This window comes from Ranitomeya variabilis, chromosome 3 (genome assembly GCF_051348905.1).
Source record: "Ranitomeya variabilis isolate aRanVar5 chromosome 3, aRanVar5.hap1, whole genome shotgun sequence".
In the NCBI taxonomy this organism is placed as follows: domain Eukaryota; kingdom Metazoa; phylum Chordata; class Amphibia; order Anura; family Dendrobatidae; genus Ranitomeya; species Ranitomeya variabilis.
Window position 1 is genome coordinate 253,260,800 of NC_135234.1, and position 20,237 is coordinate 253,281,036.

Consider the following 20,237-nt stretch of genomic DNA (forward strand, 5'->3'; position numbering starts at 1 on the left):
AATCCCAAAACATCTTTTAACCCCCACCATATTTGACTGTGGGTACTGTGTTCTTTTGTTTGTAGGCTTCATCCCATTTTCAGAAAACAGAATGATGTGCTTCACTAAAAACCTTTATTTTGGTCTCATCTGTCCACGAGACATTTCCCAGAAGGATTTTGGCTTACTCATGTACAATTTTGAAAACTGCAGTCTAGCTTTTTTAGGTCTCCATGTCAACAGTGGTCTTTTCCTCGGTCTCCCGTCATAGCGTTTCATTTTACTCGAATGTCGACGGATAGTTCGCGCTGACACTGATACATCCTGAGCCTGCAGGACAGCTTGAATTTCTTTGGAATTTGCTTGGCACTGCTTATCCACCATCCGGACTATCATACATTGCAACCTTTCATCAATATTTCTTTGCCATCCACGTCCTTGAAGATTAGCTATAGGTTGTACACTTCTTGATTATGTTGTGCACTGTGGATAAGGGAACATCAAGATCTCTGAAGATGGACTTGTAACTTAAGATTGTTGATATTTTTCAACATTTTTCATTCTCAAGTCCTCAAACAGTTCTCTTCTCTTTCTGTTTTCCATGCTTAGTGTGGCACAAACAGACACACAATGCAAAGACTGAGTCAACTTCTCCCTTTTTTATCTGGTTTCAGGTGTGATTTTCATATTGCCCACACCTGTTACTTGCCAACAGGGAGTTTGAGCGAGCATCACATGCTTGAAACAAAGTTGTTTACCCACAATTTTGGAAAGGTGACAAGAATTTTGTCCAGCCCATTTTGGGGTTTTGTGTGAAATTATGTTCAATTTGCCCTTTTTTCTCTATTTTATGTGTTGTTCCAATACACACAAAGGAAATAAATGTGTATAACAAAACATGTGTAATTGGAATAATTTTCTGGAAGAAATACGTCATTTCCTGGAACACTTTCAAGAGTGCAAACACTTCGGCCATGACTGTAACTAGGTCCTGGAAGAGTCCTAGAAATCTCCTGACCCATTTTGCACAATAAACGTGCAAGAATGAGTCAGGTGGCACACCATTTTCATCACTTTGACAAAAACACAACACATGCTCTTTAATACTATTGATATATCCTATGCACATATTGTTAACCAGAAAGTTACCTGGCAGAAAAGCTCTGAATGTATAGCAGCAGAATTGATTTATTCTTGCAGTGAACAAGTACCTCTACCTTGTATAAATAAATCTCTGATTCTGCCTGGAAATCTGTATTTTCTTTGTGGCCACATAGCCTATAAGTGGTTGTTTGCCATTTCTATGTGGGTTTGCTTACCATAGATATATAGAGTAGATTTACAGAATAGATGAGAAGATTATTTTTATTGGCAGCATAGGGTGTAAGCAGTTCTTCCGTGACAGTGAGTGATCACTTCTTCCGTGATGGTGAGTGGTTTGTACTTTCCATACTCCAGTCAGACAGCATTCTTCTATACAGCTATCTGGCTACACAGTATAAGCCAGCCATCACACACAGTCACAGTATATAATAAAAATAATCTTTATTTTTTATATAGCGCTAACATATTCCGCAGCGCTTTACAGTTTTGCACACATTATCAACGCTGTCCCCGATGGGGCTCACAATCTAAATTCCCTATCAGTATGTCTTTGGAATGTGGGAGGAAACCAGAGAACCCAGAGGAAACCCACGCAAACACAGGGAGAACATACAAACTCCTTGCAGATGTTGTCCTTGGTGGGATTTGAACCCAGGACTCCAGCGCAGCAAGGCTGCAGTGCTAACCACTGAGCCACTGTGCTGCACCCATATATGTGGTCATTATCAGTCCTCCACAATAGTGCAGGCAGAACTGTGCTGTCTGTCTCCTTCAGATGAACAATAAGATTTTGCTTTCTGAGCAGACACATTGTTCTATGCAGCTCTGTGCCTACAATATTGCCAAGAACCGATAATGATTGCATCTTCTGTGACTGTATATGATGGCTGGATTGTACTGTTTAACCAGTCAGCTTTATAGAACAAAACTATCTGACTGGGGCATGCACAATTCAAGTAATAATAATTAATAATATTTTTTTTTTTTATATAGCACCAACATATTCTGCAGCACTTACAAGTCAACAGTCAGTCATTTAAGAAGTGCTCACTGTGGGTTCTCAGCAATAGCACAGGCAGACAGCTAGAAAACACAATGATCCCTCACATAAACTCTCCAATTTCCTTTTGGGGCAGTAATATGAGCACTACTTACAGCAGTTTATGAGTGCTGCTCAGGCTCCACACACATAACCCATTAATTGTAGAAAAAACATCTGCGCATGCTCAACAGTTACAGGATTTGGGAATGTTTAGTTTACAAAAAAAAAAGACTGAGAGGAGACTTAATAGCTGTCTACAAATATCTCAAGGGCGGTCACATTGTAGAAGGATCATTTCTATTCTCATTTGCGCAAGGAAAGACTAGAAGAAATGGGATGAAACTGAATGGGAGGAGACACAGATTAGATATTAGAAAAAAATTTTTGACAGGGTGATCAATGAGTGGAACAGGCTGCCACAAGCGGTGGTGAGTTCTCCTTCCATGGAAGTTTTCAAACAGAGGCTGGACAGACATCTGTCTGGGATGATTTAGTGTATCCTGCTTTGAGCAGGGGGTTGTACCAGATGACCCAGGAGGTCCCTTCCAAGTCTACAATTCTATGATTCTATGATTCTAACCAGAGAAGCCCACAACTGGAGAAGCTATAATATACAGTAGCATGTGAAAGTTTGGGTACCCCTGGTCAAAATTAATGTTATTGCAAGTTGAAGATGAAATATCTCTAAAAGGCCTAAAGATGACACATTTCCTTTGTATTTTAGGCAAAAAAATATATATTTTCATCTTTTACATTTTAAAAATAAAAAAAAATGGGTCAATGCAAAAGTTTGATCAACCTTGGAGATTTGTGTGCTCAGATAACTTTGACCAAGGTTTCAGATCGTAATTAGCCTGTTAAGGTTATGGCTTCTTCGCTATCATCGTTAGGAAAGGTAAGGCGATGGAAATTTCCCAGCTTTATAATAACCCAGCCTTCTCTAAACTTGTGCCAAAAAACAGCAGCCATGGGTTTTTCAAAACAGCCGTCTTGCACTCTGAAAATGAAAATGCTAGAGGCACACAAAGCAAGAGAAGGCCATAAAAAGATAGAAAAACGTTGTCAAGTTGCCTTTTCCTCAGTTTAGAATGTAATTAAGGAATGCATTTAACAGGAACAGTGGAGGTCAAGATAATATCTGGAAGACCAAGCAAAATTTCATTGAGAGTTGCTCATAGGATTGCTAGAGAGGCAAATCAGAACCCCCCGCTTGACTGCAAAAGACTATCAGGAAGATTTAGCAGACTCTGTAATTGTGGTACAGTGTTCTAGTGTTCAGAGACACTTGCAGAAAACCTATACATCACAAATATAGAATTGATAAATTTCCAGTACCACAGAAATGGATAAGTAAGCCAACAAAAACAGTTACAGAAGGAGCCTATTAGTCCTTATAAATCTCTCTGTAGATCCCTGCCTTGCCGCAGAGGTTGGCACCCTAGGATTTACGTAACATTACATTCATTGAGGACTATCCCTCTATGACCCTTCATGACCATAAACATAGGTCAATCTTAATTCAAGATGATGAACCAAATCTTTCTGTCTCTCAATTCCTTGGATGTCCAAGCACTTTTTTATCTCTTATTTATCCTTTTTTTAATTGTAACTTCAATTCCAAATGAATTTCCTTTTATTCAAATCACCAGTAAAGACCAGATCTCTGCTAGGAGTGTAAATTTCCATATCAAAGACTACATCTCCTGTCTCTTAGATAACGTCTCCTGACTCTAAGGGTACCGTTACACTAAACGATTTACCAACGATCACGACCAGCGATACGACCTGGCCGTGATCGTTGGTAAGTCGCTGTGTGGTCGCTGGAGAGCTGTCACACAGACAGCTCTCCGGCGACCAACGATGCCGAAGTCCCCGGGTAACCAGGATAAACATCGGGTTACTAAGCGCAGGGCCACGCTTAGTAACCCGATGTTTACCCTGGTTACCATTGTAAATGTAAAAAAACCAAAAACACTACATACTCACATTCCGGTGTCTGCCACGTCCCTCGCCGTCAGCTTCCCGCACTGACTGTGCGTGCCGGCCGTAAGGCACAGCACAGCGGTGACGCTCACAGTCTGTGCGGGAAGCAGATGGCGAGGGACGTGACACCGGAATGTGAGTATGTACTGTTTGTTTTTTTTTACATTTACGATGGTAACCAGGGTAAACATCGGGTTACTAAGCGCGGCCCTGCGCTTAGTAACCCGATGTTTACCCTGGTTACAAGCGAACACATCGCTGGATCGGTGTCACACACACCGATCCAGCGATGACAGCGGGAGATCCAGCGACAAAATAAAGTTCCAAACGATCTGCTACGACGTACGATTCTCAGCGGGGTCCCTGATCGATGCTGCGTGTCAGACACAGCGATATCGTAAGGATATCGCTGGAACGTCACGGATCGTACCGTCGTAGCGATCAAAGTGCCACTGTGAGACGGTACCCTTACACTATGTCTCCTGACTTCTAGAGTACCTCTCCTGACTTTTTTGCTGCCTTTTTATTTAAGAAATCAGCAGACAGCCAGAGACTGGTACATTTTCTAAATATATAATCAATAATGGCCATGAGCATACCTAGTGTCCCCATAAAGAATCAAACTTTTTAGCAACTTTTAGGTTATGGGATTCTCCATGTATGGATGCCCCCCACACCCTTGCTGTGAAAACACAAGATTTCACTAACCAAGCACTGCTGCATCCTTCAATAAGCGGTTACAGAATGGTCACATAATTAAAGCAGTTTCTGTTCAATAAGTTCTTAGTAAAGGAGATGTATCATTCGAGAGGTCCAGATATTTACAATCTTAAGGTACCGTCACACTCAGCGACGCTGCAGCGATATAGACAACGATCCGATCGCTGCAGCGTCGCTGTTTAGGTCGCTGTAGAGACGTCAAACACAGCAGCTCCACAACGATGCAGGAGCGATCCTGTGACGTAACGGTGACTCACTTATCATTCTCACAGGTCGTTAGCTCCATGCAAAACATTGCTGACATCGTTGCTTTTGCTGTCAAACATGACGATACACGCCGACCTGACGACCAAATAAAGTTCTGGACTTCTAGCTCCGACCAGCGATATCACAGCGGGATCCAGATCGCTGCTGCGTGTCAAACACGAGATCGCTATCCAGGATGCTGCAACGTCACGGATCGTTGTCGTTCTCGTTGTAAAGTTGCTGAGTGTGAAGGTACCTTTAAGCTTCACTCCTGTTTTTGCTGTACGAATACTGATGAAAAACACTAAACAAGTATGAATGAGGCTTTATGCAAATGAATTCAAATCATCATTTATGCGCATGCTAACATACAAATAGAATACATCTATTTACCTGTTATTTGCTTTTGAATCTCCTGATTTGGACTCCTCCGTAAAAGGCTAACAGCCTCATAGACACCTCCTTGTCGGCTAGTCTCCAGCTTATTTGTGTTGTTTTTGAATACGAGATTCCTTACAGCTCCTGCAGCGGCTAGCTGCACATTTTGATTGGGACTTTTGAAGAGGTTTATTAGCTTTTGTATGCCATTATATTGGTTAATCTGAGAAGAAGAAGAAAAAAAAAACAAATAAATAAATTAATACTGATGTGAAGTATAATTATTTAAAATTATTAATGTTTCTAAACTAAAAAAATGATTGTAGGTTGAATTTAATGGAATTATCCAGCTTGGTGAACCCTGTAGAGGAAAAAAATGATGCCAGAATCAATATACCCCAAAATGGTACGATTAGAAGTGACCCTATAAAAAATGACTTTCTGCATTTCCATTATCAGAGAAATAAAAAAAAATGTTTTAGTCTTAAAATATGGCGACATAAAACATTATTTTTTTTATTATTATTATTTTGAAAATTGTTTTGTTGAACTTACAGCTTAAAGGGCCACTGTCACCCCCTCCAGCCGTTATAAACTAAAAGAGCCACCTTGTGCAGCAGTAATGCTGCAGTCTAACAAGGTGGCTCTTTTAGTTTTTGATTCAGTTATTCCCTCAATAAAGCGTTTTAAAATTTGCCCTAAATACCTGTCCTTAGACCTGGAGGCAGTCCGAAGCCTCCTCTGCGAATCTCCCAACGGCCGTCACTCTTCTCTTCTGGGGATGTGGTCGCCACCCCCTTTGCGCTGTTTTTCTTAAATCCAGCTCCTGCACTGTGCGTGCCTGCCTGGGACAGGCGCAGTCTTCATTGTCCGTCATAGGTCAGATGCAGGGTGCCTGACTGCGCCTGTGCCGGCAGTGCGGCCACCCTGTTGCTGAATCCCCGCCCCGCACTGTGTTATTCATTATGCACAGTGCGGGGCTGGGGTTTCTGGGCATGCGCACTGCGCTGTTCAGACGCTCCCCCAGCTCCCCCGCCTTCCAGCGTTGTTATTTGCGGCTGCTTCATTTCAAACGCTGGCAAGGAAACCTGTATATTCCGGCAACGCTGGAAGGCGGGGGACCGGGGGAGCATCTGAACAGCGCAGTGCGCATGCCCGGGAACCCCAGCCCCGCACTGTGCATAATGAATAACACAGTGCGGGGCGGGGATTCAGCAACAGGGTGGCCGCACTGCCCACACAGGCGCAGTCAGGCACCCTGGATCTGAGCTATGAAGGACAATGAAGACTGCGCCTGCACCAGGCAGGCACGCACAGCGCAGGCGCCGGATTTAAGAAGAAACAGCGCGAAGGGGGCGGTGACCACATCCCCAGAAGAGAATAGTTACGGCCGTTGGGAGATTCACAGAGGAGGCTTCGGACCGCCTCCAGGTCTAAGGACAGGTATTTAGGGCAAATTTTAAAACGCTTTATTGAGGGAATAACTGAATCAAAAACTAAAAGAGCCACCTTGTTAGACTGCAGCATTACTGCTGCACAAGGTGGCTCTTTTAGTTTATAACGGCTGGAGGGGGTGACAGTGGCCCTTTAAGGATACAGTGCATTAACCCTTTATAGTGACATGCACAATGTAGGAAAGACTAAGTGCAACATGAAGGGATGAAGGGAAGATAGCCCAACAATAGGGAAGGGGGAGTGGAGACCTCTAGGCAGATCTAAAGTCCACCCTGTCCACTAAAGACAGCTGGGGTAGACAAACAAGGGGAACATTTTTCTTGAGAAGACTCAGATGTAACACAGACATCATCCAGCAACACCAAAGAGGAAGATCTCCGACTGCTATAGCTCCAAGCCTCAACAGGGTGAAATGGAAGTATCACCGGCAACTCCCAGCAACAGGCTAGGAGTCTATAAACATCCCGGTCCAGGTGTGTCAACTAGAACTGGAAAAAGGTTGCCACTGGGTCAAAGAGTCAGCAGGGTTAAGAAGGTATCTGCAAAGCCAAATGCAGATACCTTCTGCAGCTAGACGCAGTGCGACTGTTTGAAGATTCTGACATACCCGTGACATATAGAGAATGGACGTACTGGTATGTCCAATGTCTGCTCCTTGGGTATCATGAGCTGGCAACATACTCGGCAGATGTCTGTGTTACAAAGTCCACATCTGCCTTCAACAGTAGAAGATGGCGCTAGCAAGTGCCAATCACTGTTAACACCTTAAATACTGCAGACAATCTCCAACAAAGATATTTAAGGATTGTGGTCAATCAGGGCGCACCATTCTACAGAGCTACCAACTCTCATCTCCTTCCCTTGACATGATAACTGAGTGCCTTGGTTTGCCATATCAGCCGAGAGCCCACTGAAAGTCCCTATGCCTGTGCAAGAAGAAAGCCAGGATCGGGGTTACCTTTTAAAAGCTTGAGCCGGGACTGTCAGGACTGTCACCTTTGTTGTCTGGGGGAAAGCTTAGAGACCCGGACCGACCTTTGCACTTGACAGCAGGGGCGGAGTGAGGATAAAAAGGCCAGAGTGCGTGAAACGGCAGGCAGACTTGGTGGGAAGATGCAGCACGCAGCAGGGGAATTTAGGTGCTTCGTGCTTACCCAGGAGAGAGGAATCGTTGTCTGCGCTGGGGAGCGCAAAATTCTTCTTGTCGTTGGATCTCGACGGTGGTTATTCGCAAATACCTATGTCTGAGCAGGACGGGCTTCATACTCCCTATGGGCCTGAATGAATTCAACCGGATGCCGTTCGGACTGGCTAATGCTCCTGGTACGTTCCAACGACTCATGGAGATGTGCCTAGGTGATTTGAACTTCGAGGCCACTCTCTTCTATCTAGATGATATTACCGTGTATGCTGCCACGTTCGAGGAACATCTGCAAAAAGTAGAATAGGTGCTGAGTCATCTTCAAAGACACGGGTTGAAAGTAAAGCCTCAGAAATTTCATGTATTCCGCACCCAGTTTGAGTACTTGTTGAGGACATGTTGTCTCTGCAGACGGGGTGAGACCGTCCCGTGAGAAAATTGCCGCAGTCCAAGATTGGCCCATCCCAAAGAACGTGAAAGATGTACGGGCCTTCCTGGGTCTCATTGGATATTATCGGCGATTCATGAAGAACTTTACTCGCATTGTGAACCTGCTGCTGGAACTACTGAAAGGGGTGCTGTCTGTCGTGAAAAATAAGACTGTCCAGTGGGGAGAGCAACAAGAGAAAGCGTTTTGAGAATTGAAGATGGCTTTAACTGAAGCAATGGAGTTAGCCTATGCAGATTTCTCCCAGCCATTTATCCTCCACACCGATGGAAGCCTGCCTGGACTCGGATCTGTGTCAGATTCAACACGGAAAAGAGCAGGTGATTTTTTTACGTGAGTAGATCCTTGCATGACTCCGAACGGAATCCAGAAAACTAAAGTTCATTCAAACTGGAGCTGTTGGCATTAGTGTGGGCCATGACTGAGAAGTTTGTGGAATATTTGTCCTGCTCTGACATCTTAGTCCACACTGATAATAACCCTTTGGCCCACCTAGAAAATGTGAAACTCAGAGCCCTGGAGCAATGCTGGGTGGCTCGGATGGCAAAATTCCGATATGAGATCACCTACAAGAGGGGAGATGAGAATACTCACGCTGACGCCCTATCCAGAGTGTCCCATGAAAGACCTGGACCCAATCGGGACAGAGTGTTAGAGACACAAGAGGTTCCTGAGTTCCGGGGATACTGCCAGGACGTTGGCAGCTACACAGGATCAGGTACAGGCAGCTATTTGGGAAAGCATTCTTGGGCAGTCCTGGGATGACTAGGTCTGGATACAACAAGAAGATGAGGAGCTTGCCCAAATGAGCCAGTGGGTGACTCTAAATCAATTACCCAGCCGAAGAGAGAGGGACACTTTGTCCCGGGGGCTCTATAAATCATACGACAGTGGGAAAGACTTCAATTGAAGAATGGGCTATTATACCGGAAGATCCAGTTACAACGGGAACTGGGAGTCACCTGGCAGGTGGTCATCGCCGAAATGCAGTTGCTCAAGATAGCTAAAGAGGCACCCAATAGAGGAGCTCACTTTGGTCTAAAGAAGGCCTTTCAGTTTTTACAAAAGCTGGTTTACCATCCTCATTTAAAAGCCGCCGTAGAAGAGGCCTGTCGGAAATGCAGAAACTATGAATTAGCTAAGCCGCCGGAGCAAAGAGCTCCTACACAAACCATCATGATGTCCGCACCTCTGCAAGTGTTGATGATAGATTATCTTACTATAGGTCCGGCCCACCAGGGATACGAGCATTGTCTAGCAATTATTGGCCATTTCAAGTTTGCCATTGTGACCCCGACACTTGACCGAACTGCCGAGTCCGCAGCACATGCCATCTGTAAAAATTTAATCCAAGTGTATGGCTGCCCAAAGAGAATCCACTCTGATCAAGGTGCTGGACGATGCCGTATCACCCTCAGGGAAATGGAGCTTGTGAGTTGTTCAATCGAACTCTTATCCAAATGTTAAGAACGCTAGAAGAAGCCCGAAAGGCCCGGTGGCCTGAATTTGTAGCCGAGTTGGCGTGGGTATATAACAATCGAGTACATCGCACCACTGGATACACACCCTATTTCCTACTCTTTGGCCAGCCAGGAAGAGAAATCACTGAGTTAGAACTGGACCCAGAGAAGGACTACTCACGGACGGGTTGTCCACCCGGGTCTGAGAACATCGTCATCAGCTGCAGACGCTGCATCGCTTAGTGCAGACCAGGTTCCAGGAACTCGATCATCCAGAGACAGCTTCTCTGAGAGGGACAGCTCTCCAGGCTGGAGACCGAGCGTTGGTTCGAGACAAGCATCCAAAGGACAAACTGTAATACCGGTGGGAAAAAACCCTGTATCGAGTAAAGCAAAGAATCAGCTCAGAAGGGCCCTTCTATGAAATCCAACCTGAAGGAGAAAAAGATGCCCCCACTCGAGTAGTCCATCAAAATATGCTACATCCTTGTATGTCAAGAGATCCCAACCAAATTGAAGAAGAGAATAGTGCTTCTGAAATACCCCCTTCTCTTGTTGTTGACTGCAAAGATGAGTTGCCTGAAGATTCGGAAGTGGGACAGATTCCTAAAGCAGGTGAGGCTCCTGAAATGATAGTTCTTGTGGAAATGGGCGTGTCCCCACCCTTGTCTATACATACTGACTCGATTACTCAACCTGATTCAACTACCTCTTCTGACTTAAGGCGCTCTGAGCGGGCTACAGCCGGGATACCCCAAATAGATACAATCAGGATCAATTTATTTGGCAACAAGTTGTCCAAGGTCCAGCAGGCTGTCAGATCTCTCGCCCGTGGAATAGCAAGCAAAAGGGGAGGGGGAATGCAAGAAGAGAGCCTAGATCGGCGGTACCTTTTTCACGCCAGGGCAGAACTGTCGGGACTTTCACTCACACACTTTGTTGTCTGGGGTAAAGCTTAGAGACCCAGACCGACCTTTGCACATGACAGCAGGGGGTGGAGTGAGGATACAAAGGGCAGAGCACACAAAACGACAGGCAGACTTGGCGGGAAGATGCAGCGTGCAGCAGGGGAATTTAGGTGCTCCATCCTCTGAGAACCGTGACAGCGCAGGGCCGTGCTACATTGTCCCGGCTGCACCCTACAATGACTGTGACCGGAGAACCGTCTTCCGCCCTTTGCCCCTACTGCTCAAGCCACTACACGTCTCGGGCCCCTGTATAACACGAGTGTGTTGCCTAAAAGAAAGTGACTTATCGAGAACTTTACCCTTACTCACCCACTTACTTCTGCCGGCCTTTGCCCAGTCCCATCAAAGCACAGGAATGCTCTTTTCCCTGCTACTCAGGACCCCAGGACAGACATCAAGGGCTCTCCGTCATCGCCAGGAACCGTTCCACTGACGCCTACAAGCCTGAATCGTTTCCATCATGTGCTGACCGTGTCGGCACCACCGTGCGCATCTGAGACTCCTCACTCTGAAGTCGCCGGACCGATAAGTTTACTATTGTTGAACATTGTTTATACCCTTTGCCTTCACTCCCTCCGTCAGTGTAAAAAACAGCGGTAAATCCACAGTAAATCTGCAGGTAATCTGCAGGGCGTTTTACCTTTGGATTTTTCAGAATCTGTTAACCTATGAACATCAGCCTGTGGTTCAGCTTTTTGTGAGATCATGAATTTTAGCACATACTAGAATGCTAAAGTGCTGCTATGCTAAGATGAATACAGTGAACTAAAAATGTAAAGTAAAAAAAGTTTTTTAAAACATAACAAAAATCTAAAGTTCATTAAACATTTGGTATCATTATGTATAAAAAGCTAATAAAATACAAAATTAATTATTCTGAATGGTAAAAGCCATAAAGTAGAAATAAATACCCAAATTTCATTATTTTTTTTGGTAGCCACAACTTTTTACAAAAATGCCATAAGAAGCAATCAAATGTTTATATCTACCTCAAAATTGTATCAATAAAAATGTCAGCTTGCCATACAAAAACATGCCCTCACACAGTGTCATCAATGGATAAATGAAACTATTACGGATTTCAGAAAAAGATGACTGATTTTTTTTTTTTTTCAAAAATGTTGGAATTTCTTTTTCACGACTGAAATAATCATACTAACTGTAACAGTGGTAGAATTTCTAATACGTGATTTATAAAAACAAATAGAATAATTCAAGAAACTAGTCCTTCAAAAAAAATAAGTCCTCATATGCTTTGCTCATGGAAAAATTAAAAAGTTATATCTCTGATTTCCTACCCAGAAGAACGGGAGGAAAATAAGAAGGCGTAAAAACAGAAAGTCACCCGTCATGTAGGGGTTTAAACAATACTTTGCTTATGTGGTTTTGATGTTCAGAGAACATTTAACACTGATTTATCATTTACAAGAATATAGTGGAATAACTCTAAAAATAAATATAGAAGAAATTACACAAATAACTGTGCAAACGATCATACAAATCCTTGTACATTGCCAAATTTGGACCAAAAGACATTGTAGGATGTTAGAAAGACACTTGGCTAAGGCTTATTGATCCTTATATTCTACCACTAAATTTCATGGCCAGGTAGGACCTAAGGATGTCAGAGGTAAACAGTGAAGGGTGAACCACAGCAAAGTTCCCAAACCTTAGAGAGGGCAGCCTCTATTTTTTCATATCATATAACTGTTTTCCTTTCAAATTGAAACTCTAAGGGCTCCTGCAGACAACCGTATTTTCGGTTCAAGTGCAGTCTGACAAAACATTGGATCGCACCTGGGGTCAATGATAGTATATAGGGTATTGCACATATCCAATGTTTTCCATGTACAGACTTGGGGGAAATAAAATTGCTGTATGGGTGCACTCACACCACCGTATAAATTGGACCAGTGCAATCCAATTAAAAAATGGTATTGCACTCAAATCAATGTTATTCAATGAGGCAGTGCAGACCTGCATATTTTTTCTCAGCTGTATTTAGTGTGAGTAAAAAAATCACAGCATGCTGAGATTTCACTTCGAAATCAAAGGGTGTGAGAAAAAAATCATATGCCATAGTGAGTAGTGACCTTTTGTGTGGCATCAGATCCATGACTTGATGACCTGAATGACCTGATCTATAAAACTGTCACATTATTTAACCCTCTCAGTGAACACAGAAAACAAAATAGCAAAAATTGTGTTCTCGTCATACAGTTGAACAAAACATAGAATGAAAAGTGATCAAAAAGACAAAAGTAAATTGGAATGGTATAGCTAAAAATGTCACCTTGTCTGCTGAACAGAGGCCAAGCAGTGTCTGGAGTAACTCTGCTGCCTCAGTAGTGAGAGGATCAGTCAGGGGTTTCATCTGAAACATGTATCTCAGATATTTAGATAGAAAACGTGATGTAATTGGTGAGCTTAGAGCACATGATAAATGTGAACTGATCCAAAATGTTCTGTACCCCAAAATGCCACCGATAAGAGCTTCAATTCAACCCACAAAAAAACACATCCCCACTCGGGTCTGTCACCTGTTAATAGAAATGAGGCATCCATGTTACTGGTAGCATAAAGGCTCTGCAATAGTGACATGGCTCTCACCAGAAGAAACCCTTAAAATGGCTCCCACCATGGCTCCCGCCATGTATACGTATGTGTGTGTATATACAGTATATATATTTATTTAGTAAAATGGCAACCGGACACATGATCCTAAAAAAAAATAGGATTTCTAAATGTGGTTGGAATAATGAAAAATTACTATTACATTTTTAACCTTTCTAACTTCCTTAACCCCCTTAGTGACAGAGACAATTTTGTACTTAATGACCAGGCCAATTATTACAATTCTGACCACTGTCACTTTATGAGGTTATAACTCTGGAACGCTTCAACGGATCCTGCTGATTCTGAGAATGTTTTCTCGTGACATATTGTACTTCAAGATAGTGGTGACATTTCTTTGATATGACTTGTGTTTAATAGTGTAAAAAATTTTAACTTGGCGAAAATTTAGCAATTTTAAAACTTTTAATTTTGATGCCCTTAAATTAGAGAGATATGTCACACAAAAGAATTAATAAATAACATTTCCCACATGTCTCCTTTACATCAGCACAATTTTTGAAACAAAAATTTTTCTTTTGTTAGGAAGTTATAAGGGTTAAAAGTTGACCATCAATTTCTCATTTTTACAACAAAATTTACAAAACCAATTTTTTTTAGGGACCACCTCACATTTGAAGTCATTTTGAGGGGTCTACATGACAGAAAATACCCAAAAGTGACAACATTCTAAAAACTGCACCCCTCAAGGTGCTCAAAACCACATTCAAGAAGCTTATTAACCCTTCACGTGCTTCACAGAAATTGAAGCAATGTGGAAGGAACAAAATAACTTTTTTCAGAAACATCAGAGGCGGAAGTACGTCTCAACAAATGTATTTACTTCCGGTTTTTGTTGAGACGTACTTCCGCCGCTGCCGACTATTTAAACCGGCTTTTTGACATCATTTATCATTGCCCCTGAGGAAGGATAAGATCCGAAACGTGCGTTGGGGTGTGTGCACACATCCAGGAACCCCCATTCCGGTGCCTGTCATCATATAGGTATAGTTGTTAATGTGCATGTCTTTTTTACTTAATTGTAAGGTTACTCTGCTTTTTCAGAGCATTATTTACCTAGTGATTTTCTGTGTACTTTTTCTAGGCACCTCCTCCTATATTGCAATTTTGCTAATGGTGGTTACTTTATATTGGTATTTATTTTTGGTGGGTCCCTGTATGTGTGCACACCTGTGCATGTTTTTACCGTTGCTAATTTCTTGGATATCTGTATTGCATGCTGTTCCCTTACCTGTCGTGCTGTCTGTCTTTATTATTTACAAATAAAGTATTTGCCTTTTTATACATCTATGGACTGCATTTGGTCGTTTTTTTTGTGTGGCTTTTTTAGCCACATTTTCCCTTTTGTGTCTTGTTCAGCGACTAGTCCATATTTAGTTAGTCCTTTCTATTTAGCTGGCTATTCATTATTATGATTGATTGTTATACAGTCACGTATTTGCCATGCTGATTGTTTTCGCAAGTATTCTTTCTATGAAAGCAGGTAAGTCTGACTTTCTAAACAACCATGAATAAGGCTCATCGGGGCTGAAACATGTCGGTTGTATCCACTATGACCAGAACTGCACTTACCATGTTTTTATGGATGTGATTTATTTCTTCAATAAAATTGGACATTTTATTACCTGCTTCCATGCTGGATATTTCCTCTTAATATGTTGGGGTAAACCACTGTTTGGGCGCATGGCATTACCTGGTGGCCCGCATATTTTTGTATTGCACCATTTTTAAGCAAAAATTGATTTTTACTTTATATCAATAAAAGTTAATTCTTAGAGGTCTATCTCTTTTTTGGTTTTAAATAATATTGAGATCCTATTATTCCTTAAAGGTTCTGCAACGGAAATTGCACCCCTTCCCACAAATGTTGTTGCCAGAGATTGACAGCCGCATTTTAGGCTTTAGTGAGCTCAACTTCACTGGCTGCTATTGGAGGCAGATGCTGGATATGTAGCATAGCCATCATCTTCTAGAAATTATGTATGCTCACCTACATCATATGGCACATCATATGCCAGAAAGGCAGTAAAAAACATTTTAAAAATGCAATTTTCACAGAAGAAAATTCTCAAATTTCGTGTGCTTTAAGGAAAATTCACAAGTTCAATAGTAGCAATGAACAGACTCTGATCCTATCTTTTTTATTGAAGCACATAATGAGCTCGCGCAAAGGTCATTGGGAAAGGAGGGGAAAGAGAAAGAAATATGAAATCACCTATCCTATTATGTCTAGTAGATGTGCTCTTAATGTTATCCGTTATTGTAATCCTGTATCCAGGTACGGACTGGGGCTGAAATTCAGTCCTGACATTTGAAATCACACAGGCCCATGTTGTCCCTGTCCCCAGGAACCAGATGGGATATATTACTAATATTACCCTGTATGGAGGAAAGGAAGATTTACTACAAGACCAATATTTCTAATGATACCTGTGGCCTGCTGGGGTAAGTGATGGAGTCAGCGACTTTGTGCTCCATCACAACTCTTATGGGTGTCTTGAGAACACCAATTATGTTAACAACATAGCAGATAAGGCAGCCCACAAGCAGACAGGCCCTTTTGGTTTTTGCCAGATGGCCAGTCCGGCCCTGCCTGTCTCTAATGATAAAGAGCTTTCTGAAAGTTCTTCCTGAATGACAAGAAGTAAGTGTCTAAAAAAAAGTCCCAGTGACCAGCGTGAAAACTGCAAGACTTCATGTTTTGTTGTTTGTTTTTTTTTATAATACAGATCCCGATGTAAAAAAAAAAAAATATTGACAATTTATCTTTAAATACTTGTAACGTAAAATCCTGATTTAAACTATAAGCAATACTGTGGTGACATTTCATTTGAGAGGAAGCATTATTAAAAAAATAATTCTCTTTTTATTAAGAGAATAATACTACATTCATAGTTAAAAGAGGTTGTCCACTGCTTTTTCATTGATGATCTATCCTTGGTGGCTCGGTGGCTGCCGTAGGGTATTGCACATTCATCTACTATTGATCAGAATAGTCGGCGGGTGTATAGTACCCTGCCGCAGCCACTATTAGAAGACGGAGCAGCTTCACAATCGAGCAGTTCTGGCCGGCGGCTGCAGACACCGAGAGCAGCTGTTCGGCTGGGGTTTTGCATGCTGGACCTGCTCGATTGTGAAGCTGCTCCGTCTTCTAATAGTGGCTGCGGCAGGGTACTATACACCCGCCGACTATTCCGATCAATAGTAGGTGAATGTGCAATACCCTACTGCAGCCACCAATCAGACATTGATGACCTATCGTAAGGATAGATCATCAATGAAAAAGTAGTGGACAACCACTTTAACTATGAATTTAGAATTATTATCTTAATAAAAAGAAGATAATTATTTTTTACCTTTCCTAAGGAAAAAGTAGTGGACAACCTCTTTAAGCATCCTGCCATCTTAGTATTACATTTTGTGCATGGCCAAATCCGCATTCAGCAACTTTATTTAACAGACGCAGATTTTAAGATCTTTGCTTACAGCTTTGACCTGGAGCCTTAATTTTTCACTTGTATCTGTTCTGATTATGCTATGGACACACAGATACAAAGTTTGTTACAGCACAGTTACTAAAGATCTTTCTTCTAATACGATGAGGCTTAGGGCAGCCCACAGGAAAAAGATGGTACGCATTCTCAAAAGGATTGTCCACTATTCGGACAATCCTTTCTCATTACGTATTTTTTTCCTTTTTAAAATGACAATAGCTATATTTACCTAAAGCCGTTCCCAGCAGTCGCATAACAGCCAATCAGTGGCTATTTCTATCTTCCTGCCTTCAGAAAAATCACTTACATCCAGAGGAAGTGAGAGCTGCTGCTCTCTCTCTTCCTCCGGGTATATGTGATAAAAAAAGTATGGAATGAGAGTCATTGCTGACAGAGCTGGAACAGTGCAAACACTGGAGGTGAGTATAAGTTTTATTATTTTAAAAGGGGGAAACATAAAGATTGAGAAGGGTTTGTCCAAGTAGTGGAGAACAACCGTTAACTCCTTAACCCCAAAGGGTGGTTTGCACGTTAATGACAGGGCCAATTTTTACAATTCTGACTACTGTCCTTTTATGAGGTTATAACTCTGGAACGCTTCAACGGATCCTGATGATTCTGACACTGTTTTCTCATGACATATTGTACTTCAGATAGTGGTAAAATTTCTTGAAAAAAACTGAAATTTGGTGAAAATTTTGAAAATTTCGCAATTTTCCAAATTTGAATTTTTATGCCCTTAAATCACAGAGATATGTCACACAAAATACTTAATAAGTAACATTTCCCACATGTCTACTTTACATCAGCACAATTTTGAAACCAAAATTTTTTTTGTTAGGGAGTTATAAGGGTTAAAAGTTGACCAGCAATTTCTCATCTTTACAACGCCATTTTTTTAGGGACCACATCACATGTGAAGTCACTTTAAGTGGTCTATATGATAGAAAATACCCAAGTGTGACACCATTCTAAAAACTGAACCCCTCAAGGTGCTCAAATCCACATTCAAGAAGTTTATTAACCCTTCAGGTGTTTAACAGGAATTTTTGGAATGTTTAAAAAAAAATGAACATTTAACTTTTTTTCACAAAAAATTTACTTCAGCTCCAATTTGTTTTATTTTACCAAGGGTAACAGGAGAAATTGGACCCCAAAAGTTGTTGTACAATTTGTCCTGAGTAGGTTGATACCCCATATGTGGGAGTAAACCACTGTTTGTGCGCATGGCAGAGCTTGGAAGGGAAAGAGCGCCGTTTGACTTTTCAATGCAAAATTGACTGGAATTGAGATAGGACGCCATGTCACGTTTGGAGAGCCCCTGATGTGCCTAAACATTAAAACCCCCCACAAGTGACCCCATATTGGAAAATTGACCCCCAAGGAACGTATCTAGATGTGTTGTGAGAACTTTGAATGTGTGAGATGTGTCTCACTACAGTTTATAACACAGAGCCGTGAAAATAAAAATTATTTTTTTCCCCAAAATTTTTTTTCCAAAAGTTGATGTCCAATTTGTCCTGAGTACGCTGATACCCAATATGTGGGGGGGAACCACCGTTTGGGTGCATGGCAGAGCTCGGAAGGGAAGGAGCGCCGTTTGGAATGCAGACTTAGATGGATTGGTCTGCAGGCGTCACATTTGCAGAGCCCCTGATGTACCTAAACAGTAGAAACCCCCTACAAGTGACCCCATATTGGAAACTAGACCCCCAAGGAACTTATCTAGATATATTGTGAGAACTTTGAACCCCCAAGTGTTTCACTACAGTTTATAACCAGAGCCGTGAAATTAAAATATCATTTTTCCCACAAAAATGATATTTTAGCTCCCAAATTTTTATTTTCTGAAGGGTAACAAGAGAAATTTGACCCCAAAAGTTGTTGTCCAATTTGTTCTGAGTACACTGATACCCCATATGTTGGGGTAAACCCCTGTTTGGGTGCACGGCAGAGCTCGGTGGGGAAGGAGCACTGTTTTACTTTTTCAATGCAGAATTGGCTGGAATTGAGATTGGATGCTATTTCGCTTTTGGAGAGCCCCTGATGTGCCTAAACAGTGGAAAGCCCCAAATTTTGAGGCCCTAACCCAAACACACGCCTAACCCTAATCCCAACCCTAACCATAACCCTAACCACACCCCTAACCCCAACATGCCCCTAACCCTAATCCCAACCACACCCCTAGCCCCAACACACCCATAACCCTAATCCCAACCCTAACCACAACCCTAACTCCAACACACCCCTAACCCTAATTACAACCATAACCCTTACCACACCCCCAACCCTAATCCCAACCGTAAATGTAATCTAAACCATAACCCTAACTTTAGCCCCAACCCTAACAGTAGCCCCAACCCTAAATATAGCCCTTACCCTAACTGTAGCCCCAACCCTAACCCTAAACCTAATGGGAAAAATGGAAATAAATATATATTTTTTCATTTTATTATTTTTGCCTAACTAAGGGGGTGATGAAGGGGGTTTGATTTACTATTTATAGCGGGGTTCTTTTAATGATTGGCAGCTGTCACTCACTCACATTTTGAGAGCTATAATCTTTCCATATTTTGGTCCACAGAGTCATGTGAGGTCTTGTTTTTTGCAGGACGACTTGCAGTTTTTATTGGTACAATTTTCAGGGACGTGACATTTTTTGATCGCTTTTTATTCTGATTTTTGTGAGGCAGAATGACCAAAAACCAGCTATTCATAAATTTCTTTGGGGGGGGGGGGGGCATTTATACCGTTCCACGTTTGATAAGATTGATAAAGCAGTTTTATTCTTCGGGTCAGTACGATTACAGCGATGCCTCATTTTTTTAATGTTTTGGCGCTTTTATACGATAAAAACTATTTTATATAAAAAATAATTATTTTTGCATCGTTTTATTCTGAGGACTATAACTTTTTAATGTTTTCGCTGATGACACTGTATGGCAGCTCGTTTTTTGCGGGACAAGATGACGTTTTCAGCGGTACCATGCTTATTTATATCCGTCTTTTTGATCGCGTTATTCCACTTTTTGTTCAGCGGTATGATAATAAAGAGTTGTTTTTTGCATCATTTTTTTTGTGGTGTTCACTGAAGGGGTTAACTAGTGGGACAGTTTGAGGCTATGTGCACACGTTGCAGATTTTGCTGCGGATCTGCAGCGGATCTGCAGCTGCGCATCCGCAGC

General features: G+C 42.0%; 1 protein-coding gene across 1 annotated transcript in view; it reads right to left on the reverse strand.

The window, feature by feature from the left end:
• The window catches only part of PKP1 (plakophilin 1), a 101,430-nt gene that overhangs the window by 36,280 nt on the left and 44,913 nt on the right, over positions 1-20,237 (reverse strand). Inside the window, exon 5 of the mRNA XM_077295390.1 lies at positions 5,468-5,675. Coding sequence (XP_077151505.1) covers positions 5,468-5,675 — 208 coding nt within the window. The remainder of the gene's footprint in view (positions 1-5,467; positions 5,676-20,237) is intronic.